The 12,468-nt window shown below is 36.5% G+C and overlaps 1 protein-coding gene across 7 annotated transcripts in view; it reads left to right on the top strand.

Annotated features, from left to right (window-relative positions):
• LOC146459589 (MAM and LDL-receptor class A domain-containing protein 1-like) overlaps positions 1-12,468 on the top strand; it is a 194,246-nt gene that overhangs the window by 162,983 nt on the left and 18,795 nt on the right. For 2 of the 7 annotated variants that reach the window (XM_085089304.1, XM_085089302.1), the window contains exon 7: positions 8,669-8,728. The exons of 2 other annotated variants lie outside the window; for them this stretch is intronic. In XM_085089304.1, the coding sequence (XP_084945430.1) occupies positions 8,669-8,728 (60 nt within the window). Of the gene's footprint in view, positions 1-1,790; positions 1,913-2,440; positions 2,527-3,909; positions 4,005-4,378; positions 4,624-4,954; positions 5,063-6,565; positions 6,803-8,668; positions 8,729-12,468 lie in introns of those variants that run through there. 3 more of the 7 variants (XM_085089303.1, XM_085089305.1, XM_085089308.1) reach the window with 3 other exon arrangements.

The following is a 12,468-nucleotide window of genomic DNA, read 5'->3' as shown; positions in this document are numbered from 1 at the left end:
TCATCCGGATTCAGTTTTAAAAAAATGTACCTTTTTTTATTTTAGAGTATATTTTGTTTCCATATTTCCTGTATGAGAAAGAAAGTGCTCATCCAGAGAGCTAACGCCGTTTACATTAATTAAAAAGAATCACGGTCAACAAGAAAATCTACTCAAGATCCTCTTCTGAAAAATATCAAAATTCGTAGGGCTGGATAACCAATTCATTTCGTTTTCAAAGGGGGAAATTATGACGCTAATAATGGGAAAGTGGTCAGCTAGTATTGTCGTCGGCCAACAACGGCTAGCAAATTTGAGGGGGGAAAATATTCCATCCACTAAAATTTCCTGCAATCTTAATTCAGCTTAACATTTGAAGTATTTTGCCTCAATGTTCTTTTCGGGTACCCCTGATTTTTCAGCTACAAAATACACTTATTGAAAAACAACTTTCACTCAGATATATTGCATTTTCTGGTACATTCTTATGATATTAAGGTGATTTATAGTTTTTCCAAAAAATGCCTCTTGAACAAGTTTTGCTTGCCTTTGGCGCTTTTTACACGTGTTTAAATAACTGCTTTCGAGGACGGGCTGACTTTGTATATGGAACCCAAACTTAGAGGACACAAGATGTTTTCTTTTTCGTACAGTATGTTATATATACAGTATCCGAAGAAGCTAATTGAAGCAAAATGTTATTATCCAGTAATAAATTAACTAGTATTACGCATCCAAGAAAAGCTGTATATGTCAGAGAGAGGAGAGGTTTGAGATCAGGAGGGTGTTTGCTTCCAAAATAATTTCCGCAATCTTTATAAATAAAGATGTTAAACTGTTTCACCAAACACTTAACCTTTAAAAAAAAAACAATTTTGGAAATGTATGTACCTGACAAGAACATTTTTCCTCGCCTTTGGAAAAGAAAGCTTTTATCACCTTTTTGAGCCTTACTGCTGCAAATGCTACTCTAGAATTTTAAGCCTTGTTTTTCTTGAACGCCTCTGGGCAATGTTATTGATGTTTCTGCTTCAATATTCTTTAACGGTATTCCTTCCTTAATTTAAGCTTTGAGATCGGGCGGCCAGTGTATGCTTCAAATATAATTTCCACAATCTTTATGAATAAAGATGAAAATTGCTTCACCAAAAATTGAACCTTTCAGAAAAAAATTAATTTTGGAAATGTATGTACCTGTCGAGAACATTTTGCTTTCTTCGCAGTTAGAAAAGAAAGCTTTTTTCACCTTTTTGAGCTTTACTGTTTCAATTGCCACGTCAGAATTAAAGCTTTGTTTTTCTTGAACGCGTCTAGCTGGGTGATGTTATTGATCATTCTGCTTGGATATTCTTTATCGATATTCCTACCTTTAAATTTTATTTTAAATTTTCCCCCATTATGCTTGAGCATCTGTTTATACAAATAAAGGAATTTGGACTTTAATGCTCATAATGTGACACAACGGTTAGTTTGTATGGCGCTTTAGGGCAAAGAACAGCTAGTACAATATGACGTCTAAGATGTGTATGCGTTTGCGGTTGTAAATTAATTGCAATATTTTATTTTAAAAGCCTTAATTTGTATATGTTTAGTTCCACAGACAGCTGTTTAACTTTACACGAGTTGTATCAAGATGGGGTTCTTCGGTTTAATGCGAAAATTAATGAATATTTGATAAAGAAGATATTTTGCCACTCTTGCCTTAATGTACTTCAATTAAAAGAAACAAATAATTGCACTATTTTGTCAACACGGGAGTACTCATCATTTACTCTTTGTTAAGAGTAAGGTTTAATTTGCTAATGGACCGAGAGATATGATTTTATCTTCGAACGTATAAATAGGTCATTCTAACGGCAATTTGTGCATTCGTCTTTGATTGTCTCGAAGATGATATTACTTGTGTTGCTACTCCTTGGAGCTACTGTGAAAGGTAAGATAAAAACAATTTAATTTTATTTCTTTAACAAAATTCGCCAAGCTATCAGGCTACATCGTTTTTCCATGAATGAATTGCGTAGAATATACAACTGTTAACACTTTGTCGCCATTCCCTCTTATACTATGAAACGTGGTGGGGTTGTTGTAGTAACTTCTACTAGAGAGGTTTTCAATTGAGTGTCACAAAACCAAAGCCATAATAGTTACTCTGACCAATCTTTGACGGCCATAATAGACCGGCATTAACAGCACAATAAACCCATCAGAACTCGAAGCGAATTCATGTTAACGGTGCCAAGTGATGGAAAACGCGTGCGAGCAAGTCATGATTGGGTTGGGTTTTCTTTCTCTTTGGCTGAGAAAGTGGCGCGAATCTTATTAACCAATCAAGGGACGAAGTGAAGAAAAACCCGCACAGGCAAACCAGAAATTAATATGGACACTAAAATATCAATCCCTTGTGTACTGAAACCTTTGTGCTGTCACAACTCAAATACGATTTTATTCTTGTCGATTACAGGTCAGCTGCCATGTGGCAGTACGCCCATCACTCAGTCACGTGTCATTGGTGGCCAGGACGCTAAGCCAGGAGCCTGGCCATGGCAGGTACGATTGATGAGATCAAATTGATAATTTGGATAATTCTCTGCTCCAAAATACTACTAATAACTGTACTTATATTAACAGCTGCGATAACGTTATGTTCGTCTACTGCTAAAAAGTAATCAAACGCGAACAAGTTATTCTGAACATTACGATCTAGTTTTTAAGGCTTTTTATCCCTAGGGCTATTCTTATAATATTAATGTGATTTAGATTTTTTCCAAAAATGCCTCTTGAACAAGTTTTACTTGCCTATGGCACTTTTTATACGTTAAAATAAACCATACATGCTTTCGACGAAGGGTTGACTATATTTAATGGGACCCAAACTTAGAGGACACAACATGCAACTAACTCTTCCTTCTAGAAATTAATGACAACTATCACTTCAAAAATTATACGTTGATAGCCAGCCAAATGTAATTGAATCAGATAGAAATAATTTTATTTCAGTTCATAAAACGGCTCAATTGTTTGCAAGTTTAAGAAAGTCAGTTACAATAGAAACGTAAAGGCAGTTAATGGAACATTGAGTTTTAAATCCACTTATCCTTGAGAGCCTTTGTTTGGCATAGCGAAAATGGCATTTAACAATTGCATCTTTTATGCAATTTGTTTGCTCCTTTAATCCATGGAGTTACATTAACATTCCGTGTTGTCACTATAGTTCAGGTTTTCCCAGTGGTAAAAGCAGTAACTCCCACATTTTATATCGACTATGTCTACAACGCTGCCCATTGTTTCAAAAACAGTCTAGTTATAAAATGCAATGATCTAGGATCAGAGTAATGATCACATTTGATTTCAGTCTCGTTTTTATACTCACTGTAAACTCATGTGTATCTTTCTTTAATTTGCATCATTGCCATGCGCGGGTGAGCATTTCTGTATGAAACCCGCACACTACAAATATATTAATATTAAAAATATTAAATATATGTAAAATACAATATCACTGTAAAGTTTTGTTATTCTATACTGTATTTTCTTTCATATCTTAAATCTTTCTATTTTTCCCTTATTGTGTTTGATTGGTTAATAGTGCTATTTTCGGTAGCTTTCTAAGATTGTTAGAATCGATATCTGAGCTGACCGCCTTTAACGTTCAATAACGACGTCATTCGCACCTTTGGTGAGGTCATCTGCTTATATTATTTTTGACTTTCAATACGCCATCTAAGTTTCATTGTCATGCCCCAATGCAATTGGAATTATGAAAGGGGGCACTGGATCCACTCCAATCATCAAATAGCGAAAATAAAATCACAAATTATTATTTTAGCAACCGGGCATTGGCTCAGTTTGAATTCAATCACTGTTTGCTAAGCCGTACGTCATTCTAGCAAAACAAGAGTGCCTCTAGTATTCCAATATTTCTTTTTACAGATCGCCCTGAAACGTTATGGAAGGTTTATTTGTGGAGGTTCTTTGATTTCCCATAACTGGGTAGTAACCGCTGCCCACTGCGTAGCAGGAAGCTCGTAAGTACAACTGAAGATGCATCTTGTAATCTCTATGTAACCTCCACGACAATTACCTCAATGTCAAATCTATGCGTGACCTTAAACAGTCTATATTTTTTTTCTTTGTTGTATGTTGATACTTATCAGCTGCAAAAATGATTTAAAGATTGGTCTATAATTTATAAGATGCTGAAAAGTAATATTAATAAATTGCAAAAGATTTAAAGCTAGAATTCAGCAGCTCCCTTAATGACCTGGCTTATTAATCTTCTAATTAAAGCTTTTAAAGATTTAATAGATGTCAAACGATTCAAAGCTAGAATTCAGCAGCTTGCCCTATTACCTTATTCTTCTGAAAATTAAAGGTAACTGAAATGTGCTACTTGTTATAGAAATCCCGCAAATTACAAAACTGTGGTTGGTGATCATAACCGGAACACAAACGAGGGAACAGAGCAAGAAGTTGGCGCCAGACGAATAATCTCTCATCCCAGTTACAACAGGCCTACACGGATTAACAACGATATTGCACTGATTCAACTGTCCTCATCTGTGACTCTGTCACAGCGAGTGAATCCCATCTGTCTGCCGAATCATGATTCAGATATTCCAACAGGATCGAAATGCTACATCACAGGTAAGGCAGGATGAATTGTAACATGCCGATAATCTTATCGGTTTTTATAGTCCATTAAGAATGGCTGCAAGCACTGTAAATACGAAAAGGATACCAGATTGTCAACTGTAGCATGATAACTTAAATATAAAGCTTTCGAGTTAACATTTTTGTGAACAGTTAAAAAGAACTGACACGAAAACTAACTTTCCCAAAAACTCTTGTAATTGGAATTTTCTTGGGTGTCCGAAAAATTGTCTGGCTAAACTAAACAGTTTCCTCGAGGTTGTAAAACCGGGACGCCTGATCGAGTTATTTTAAAACTAAAGCCATTTTGCTTTGAATTAACTAGGCTGGGGAAAGATCAAACATCCTGGAAGCTCACATCACATTTTGCAACAAGCCATGATGCCGCCAATCAGCAATTCAAGGTGCAGACAGAAGATTCAGTCATCAGGAGGTAAATCCGAAAGAGTAACTTGAGTACAAATGTCTCCAAACCCATATCTATTTAATATATTAATAACATGTGATTTTCTAGCTCATTACTTTTATCTATTCAACGTCTTTACGCCATGTGACTAACTTAATTGTTTTCGTCAAATTAGTTTAATCAGGGAGGTCGAATCACGCGTATGAAGTTCTTCTCTTTAACTCAATTTAAATTATTTTATTTCAGGGTCTTGTTTATAATTTTTTTGTTGCAAAATAATAATAATAATAATAATAATAATAATAAAAATAATAATAGTAATAATAATAGTAATAATAATAATAATAATAATAATAATAATAATAGTAATAATAATAATAATAATAATAATAGTAATAACAATAGTAATAATAATAATAATAATAATAATAATAATAACAATAGTAATAATAATAATAATAATAATAATAATATATATTGACATATATTTTATTGATTTATTCACGCGCTATTTTAAGTTTCGCTTGGCTCACAGGTTACGCTACGCTACGCTAAATTATTATTAAAGATAATAATAATAATAATAATAATAATAATAACAATAATAATAATAATAATAATAACAAATTCAAACAATAACTTAAATATACCAAGTTTTCCCAGTGGAGAAGTCTAATTTGTACCTTCCACTATATCATGGGTGAAATTTTACAAGGTGGCAAACAAAAGAGGGTCGCAATATGGCCTCTACCATAACCAAGGTGTAAATGCGGAATTTTCGATTGGAGGCATTCAAATCTGATTAATCCTATCTAGACCAGGCTTTTGGGGGCTGGGTGGGGTTGGGCGGATTCCGCCTTCCCTCCATAACTTCGCGACAATTCAGGCTATGACAATGACACTTAAAGGATAAATAGGTCGTCCAAAGATATTTGGCCACAATCATCTGCCATCTTTAATTTCTGGATTTTTTCCAAATCTCCCCGTACCCCCGCCCCACCACATTCTAGAAAAAACTACTTTCAACTAATTTCTGTGCCCCATTAGAAATGAATATTTTGATTCCGAGATTAAAATTATTTGGAGGGCCTCTTTAAGCAGTTGCTCTCCTGTGTCTGATGAAACAAAACTCATTCATTGACAACAACATTAAACAAATGTATGGACTGAAGGGCACTTCTGGTCAAATGGTACCCGTGTATTTATCTGACTGAAGTTTCAGAGGCAAAGAATTCAGCAAATTTAAAATTTAAAATAGTGGGTAATATTTACAGGTAAATTAGTCCTACCAAGCTTATCCGCTTAACTAGCTATATATAGGAAAATATCTTTTTTTTTACAAAATACAAAGTGCACAAGATTTGAAATATGATACAGTTCCCGTTGCTATCCCTATTGATCGGCCTGACTGCAGAAGTGAGTAACTGAGAGTTAGCGCAAGAAAGAAACAGTCGATTTAGATTTCTAGTCCGTTAAAGTCTTTGACATTGTTCAGTGGTACTGGATTAATGTCTTTGCATTTTTTTTCAGTTTCAATTTCTTTTACTCGACAAATGTTGTGCGCTGGTGTGGAGAACACCATTTTAAGTGGTTGTCATGGTGACAGTGGAGGCCCGTATGTGTGCCTGAATTCCGATAGTAGAACGTACACCCTGCATGGAGCGGTCAGTTGGGGTTCTGGATCATGTAACGCCAGACAGATCTTCACTGTGTTTGCGCGAGTCACTCAATTCCGCTCTTGGATCAAACAGCATACCGGACTGGGAGGTTTGAGAATTGTCTCATTTTTGTTATTGTTGGTTTTTTTTTTTTTTATTTAACTATAGGCGAGAACTAAGTTAGCTGTTTGTTCATTCCGACAACCTTCTGCAGAAAACCTTACACTGTAAAGTTCGAAAGTTATATCCCCAAAGAAAGAAGCGAATTTTTAAAGTAACGTAAATCTTAAAGAAGAAACACCGACATTCGAGTAGATGCTCTGCGTTCTCCATATGGACCATATCGAAAACGGTGAACAAAACAGTTTCACACAATCAATAAAATGGAAAGAACATTGAGCATCAAATTTGGAGCAGAGAATAAGGGTCTAGCGCAGACCAGCAGAGCTAAAAAATTATTGTAGAGAAGTTAAAGTGGTGGAATTAGTTTCTCCTTTGCTATTAATCGTGGTTTTTAACATTTTTCTGTGAAGTTGCGAGCTGGGTACTTTAAAATCTGGTTTCTAGTGTTAAATCAGCTCCCGAAGAAAAAGACCTGACGAATGCCTTATCAGTAAACATTGTGCTTAGCCTCTTCAATGAACTAATAACACATACATATTGAGGGGAAAGACTGTAAGGATACGCGTTACATTATGTTTCATAAACTGGGTTTACGTTAGCGAGCCACATGTGACCCGCCAAATATGACTTTATATTTAACTTGCTTTAAAATCCAGAGACATTTGACAGTTTCGAATACAAAATGAAGAAAGCAAGGCCGAGAATTAATATCATTGTAGAAACCAAGTTTTGTTTGATTACAAGAAAGTTGGAACTTACAATATTTCGGTTCTATTACAGAGTCCTAGTCCTGTGAAGATATCAATTTACATTAGGCGACTTAAATATCATAGACGTGTTAACATTACGTAATATAACTAAATTGCTTGGTAATCCGAGGAAAAGGTCTAATTCTCTAGAGGCTTTAAGTCCTTCGTTAATAGTAGGCTTCAAATTCTTGACGAAGAAAGAAACACTTATTGTGACCAATAGGCCTTATCACGGTTTTCGACGCCATTTTGACGGGTAGGCAAACAGGCTTGAAATAACAGTGTTTGTATGGAAATCCAATGTCAAATAATTTTCATAAAACATCGCTCCTGAAAAATTCATGAATTGGAATCTTTTGGCACTAGGAAAAGGATTTTAAGAGCAAAATTGGAGGGATGTAGCTGTGACAGAAAGCGTCCAGTCGTGTTTTGAACTTTCCATACATTTGTCTGTATAGCGAACCAGCCGTGAACTGCTACTAAAAATAGTTCGCGGGAAAAAATACAGGGAAATGTATGGAAAGTTCAAAACACGACTGAACGTTTTCTGTCACAGCTACATCCCTCCAATATTTTTCTTAAAATCCTTTTCCTAGTGCCAAAAGTTTCCAATTCATGAATTTTTCAGAAGCGATGTTTTATGAAAGTTATTTGACATTGGATTTCCATACAAACACTGTTATTTCAAGCCTGTTTGCCTACCCGTCAAAATGGCGTCGAAAACCGTGATTAGGCCTATTGTAATTGGAAGCAATTATCTCAAAGTGGAAGGGGAAGCAAAATTTTCAAACATTTATAATGCATGATAATAAACTACAAAGGAAATCACTATCACGAGCGGACGTTTGGAAATGTGGTCTTAATCATCATAAATTCGGTGAACATTTGATTAGAGTTTATCCAGGCCTTTTTAATGGTTTGAAAAGCTATATGAAACACCGCAAAGAGTGTTACATTCAATTTCAATTCACCTTGAAGCTGTTAAGAAATGAACTCGGCTGCGCTTTGTTTTTGCAAACCACTTTTGGAAATCGGACGAAAAGATCTTGTTCGTGTTTGATATATTACATCAAGCTGATTAACTTTGGTTGTGTTATGTTTAGGAGGATCACCACCACCACCCCCCTCACCTCCCATTCCCCCGACGCCAGCAGGGAACCTTGGTAAGAAAACGATTCGTACTAAACATTTTAAATGCTTGATAACGAAGCACACTTAACAGTGACTCTCTCTAAGGTCCTTATATTCAATTTTCGTCTACAAGTAGATATTTCTGATAATTTCCCATCAACTTTTCTCGGCAAGTAGGAAACAAATATGAAATAAGATCGGAAAAACTCAACTCTCTTTAAATTCTAACTTTTCACAATCCGAGCTGCCCTCGAAATTCAGTGACGAAAAACGTTTTCTCGAACATGAAATTGCATTTCGTGCTTCGGAAGGAGAATATTGGGTGATTTCTTTAAGAAAAGACCAACTACACAGTATGACTAGCTTTTACTTGATTTTTTTTCAAGATACACAGGGAGAACCTGAAAAAATGCGCCTATTGTTTAAAGTTTTAATTTAGTTCCATTCTGGCAATCTGCAGCTGAAGATAATTTATACTTGTTTTGTGCAATATTCTTGTTTTTGTTGAGAAAACTCGACCATTACTTAAGAGCGGCTGTCTGTAAGATTCGAGAACTGTATTTCAGCGACCACTTGCTCGAATTTCTGATATTTCGTCTGGAGATATCCTTGGATTAACTATCTTCGAAAATCGTGTTTTAAAGTTCCAAGGTATTTTATTTTTTGAGAAAATTGCGAGAGTTTGAAATGCGGCCTAGCTGTGGTCACGGGCCGATGAAAACCGCGAAAACTTACGTCAAAGGACGAAGCCCCGTTCACGGTGTAAAATAACCCGATGAACTTGGCACAAACCTAGACCAACCATCTCACAAGAAAATTAATACAATAAGATTCCAAACTCGCTGGCTGCTTTCTAAAGCATGCAGATTTGTGTACGCTACTCAAAATGGCCTCGCAACTAATGCCTATTTTCATTAAAATAAAAGTGTGTCTGCTATGTAATTTTCTCTAAATTAAATCTCATATCTCGAAAGAAGAAGAAAAGAACTTCATTTGCTCCAAGTTTCAAGCTCTGATTCAAACCCTCTCATACTCAAGGGAGATCGAATATGCGTGCGATACTTGCGGCTCGCAATTCACGTCACAAATTATGATATCAGAACCGATTCACAAACACTTGACATCTGGAGCCCGTGAATGTTTCCATACATCACATATTGGGCCCTAAAAATAATCAGACTGACTGAAGACAGCCATTCAATGTTTTTCGATCCCAGATTTCTTTCCTATTCTGCTCTAAAATAATATAGTTATTCCATATGAAACATGTGCAACAAATTTGCATACCATTTCGAGGTCGCAGGAAAAAGTAGTGCAAATCAAACTTTACAGCTCCTTTATCTTCTTTAATGAAGCAGTCGATCAGTAGAACAAAGCAGGGCGTTTGGCAACTACAGGCTCCTGTTTCTTTTCATTTTTCAAAATAAAATAAGGCATTTCGCTGCCCAAATGAGCCTAGAGAGAACGTTTCAATTACAACTTAAATTTTACAGATGGTAGGGGTGGGTTTTTAGCCTGGTCATTATGTACGTGGCTTAATCTATATATAAACCGCTTACATATTTGACACGTCGTCTTTGGTTGAACATTTTGCAGTTATTAAGCAGAATGAGATCCGTTTCTGCAAATGGAGCATCCACAAGGGTCGACTGGAATCCACAACGTAACTATATGCATTAAATATCTGTACATGCCGGCTCTTCTGCTGCAATATATACATGTTTTTAGTTCAAAGAGAAGAAAAAGAATGTTAGTTATTTCTGCATTCTGCAGAGCACTGGCATAACCTTGTACATGGTAGATTGGCCTTAACACACTTGCATCTGCCAGTACATCCCTGTTTGCAGCCACATTTTAGGAGCTCGAGACAGGCTTTTGCTGCTTCAGGAAGTGTCATCCATACGGGTTTCCAGGTGTTATCTACGTCACACCAACCCCATCCCTCGGGTGATGGAACCATTTGCACCGACTGCAGGCTTGTGTACCAGATAATCGCTCTTAACGCATGCTGCACCAGTGAGTCCCACAAGCATAGTAGTCACAGTCGTTAGCAAAAATAATAATAGTAATAAAAGTGAGATTAATACGAGCAGTTAATATAGTGAAAAGACTGCATTTTGTATTAGTTATCTGATTTTAAAATGTTGGGTACTTCAACTAACCCGTGTAGGAGGGATGTTCTCCAGGGTCCTGTTCTTCTTTGTGAACAACTCTTTGCGTGCTTCATTAACAGTGGGCATATTGCTGCTCTTGTCGTAGAGAACTACAGTAAATTGCTCTAGCAGCTTGAAGATGAAATCGTCTTTGTCTATTTGGTGATACGGGTGATCTTGCGCTTCCCAGGCGGACGTCTTACCGTTGCCAAAGAAACAGGAGTTAGTATCACATCCAGTAAAAGAATGTAAAATAGGAAGTGATCTTTTCCGGGCCGAGCGACGCGCAGATGGCGTTGACATTAATATTCTGGAAATATTTCCCCATACCCAGTCCAATCCAAATGGATGCAGACGGATGCATGGCGATCGAATCAGGAAACACTCCAATCAGGATTACAACGACATCTGTATCAACTGTGCGAATGAACACTTGATTATACCCTTTGTTGAGTGCGTGCAGAACATGTACTGTGATTCTCGTATCGGCTTCCCCATGGTCACATCTCTGCACATCTGAAGGACCTTGACCTTAGGGAACATCTTCTTCTGAGGTAATGTATACTTCCTTGTCTTCAGGAAACTGGAAATCTGCAACTCTATCTGTCAGCAGGGAAAATAATTCCTTCTTGTTGGTGTTGTCTTGAAGAAAAGCTTTCTAGTTTGGAGGAATCTTGGTTTCACAGGTCTCCTTTCTCCTTTGACCTTTACCTTTCTTCTCTCTGGTTGAATTCTTTATACTGTTCTCCTTGTACGTATCCCATACAATGTCAACCCGTTTACTTGTCTGGAGATGATTCATAATGAATGGGATGAAGATGTGTTCAGCATAACTGTTAAAGGTGGAAACAGTTGTCGAAGGAAGGGCATGAACAGTAGCTGCTCCATCGAAGATCCTGCAGGCTTAATGCAAGTCAGGAGTCGGACTTCTTCCCGAGTCTTAAGTTTCCAAACTCGGAGAGAGATAGCGGATGGGGTTGATTTTCGTGCATAAAAAATTCGTCAAGATCCCCACTTCGATGCTGTGTGGCTGTGTACAGACGGCTGAACAGGTTGCAATCACTTCTCAGTGCACAGGCTTTCTTTCTGTTTTGATCTTGCTTTAGGCTTGGGTGTTTGACGCTTAAACAACGGTAATTAACAACTGGCCGCCTTAATATGTTAATAACAAATTTCAATAAATGTTTTGCTTCAATCTTCAGCAAAAAAAAGTAGTCAGTTACTGTACAACAAAAGTTTTTCAAATAATTGGCTCGGGCAAATCTGGTGAAGTTTCGATAATTGTGTTGAAATCTATTTGTACTCTTGGCGACTTCATTCAAATGTAAATCTTTCCCTTTCCTTAATAAACAATTTTCTGTGACCAGAGCAGACAGGGTTAAATGAATTAAAGAGTATAAATACTGTCAAACATTTCCGTACACAAGACTAGTTTTTCAATACCATAAACTGAATAGAAAAAAAAAATCGGAGTCTGAACGCTAAATTGCATCGTAAGGTTATCAAATGTTAAATGCTAAGCTGACCCATGATTGATGGATTTTAATGGCGATATGGTTAGTTGAGGGAACATTTCTTGCAACAATAGACTGAACACTTTGGAAAATAAATGAAACAAA

Source organism: Pavona decussata, unplaced genomic scaffold, assembly GCF_977016875.1.
Source record: "Pavona decussata unplaced genomic scaffold, jaPavDecu1.1 SCAFFOLD_218, whole genome shotgun sequence".
NCBI lineage: Eukaryota > Metazoa > Cnidaria > Anthozoa > Scleractinia > Agariciidae > Pavona > Pavona decussata.
This window is presented reverse-complemented; position numbering and strand designations above follow the sequence as displayed.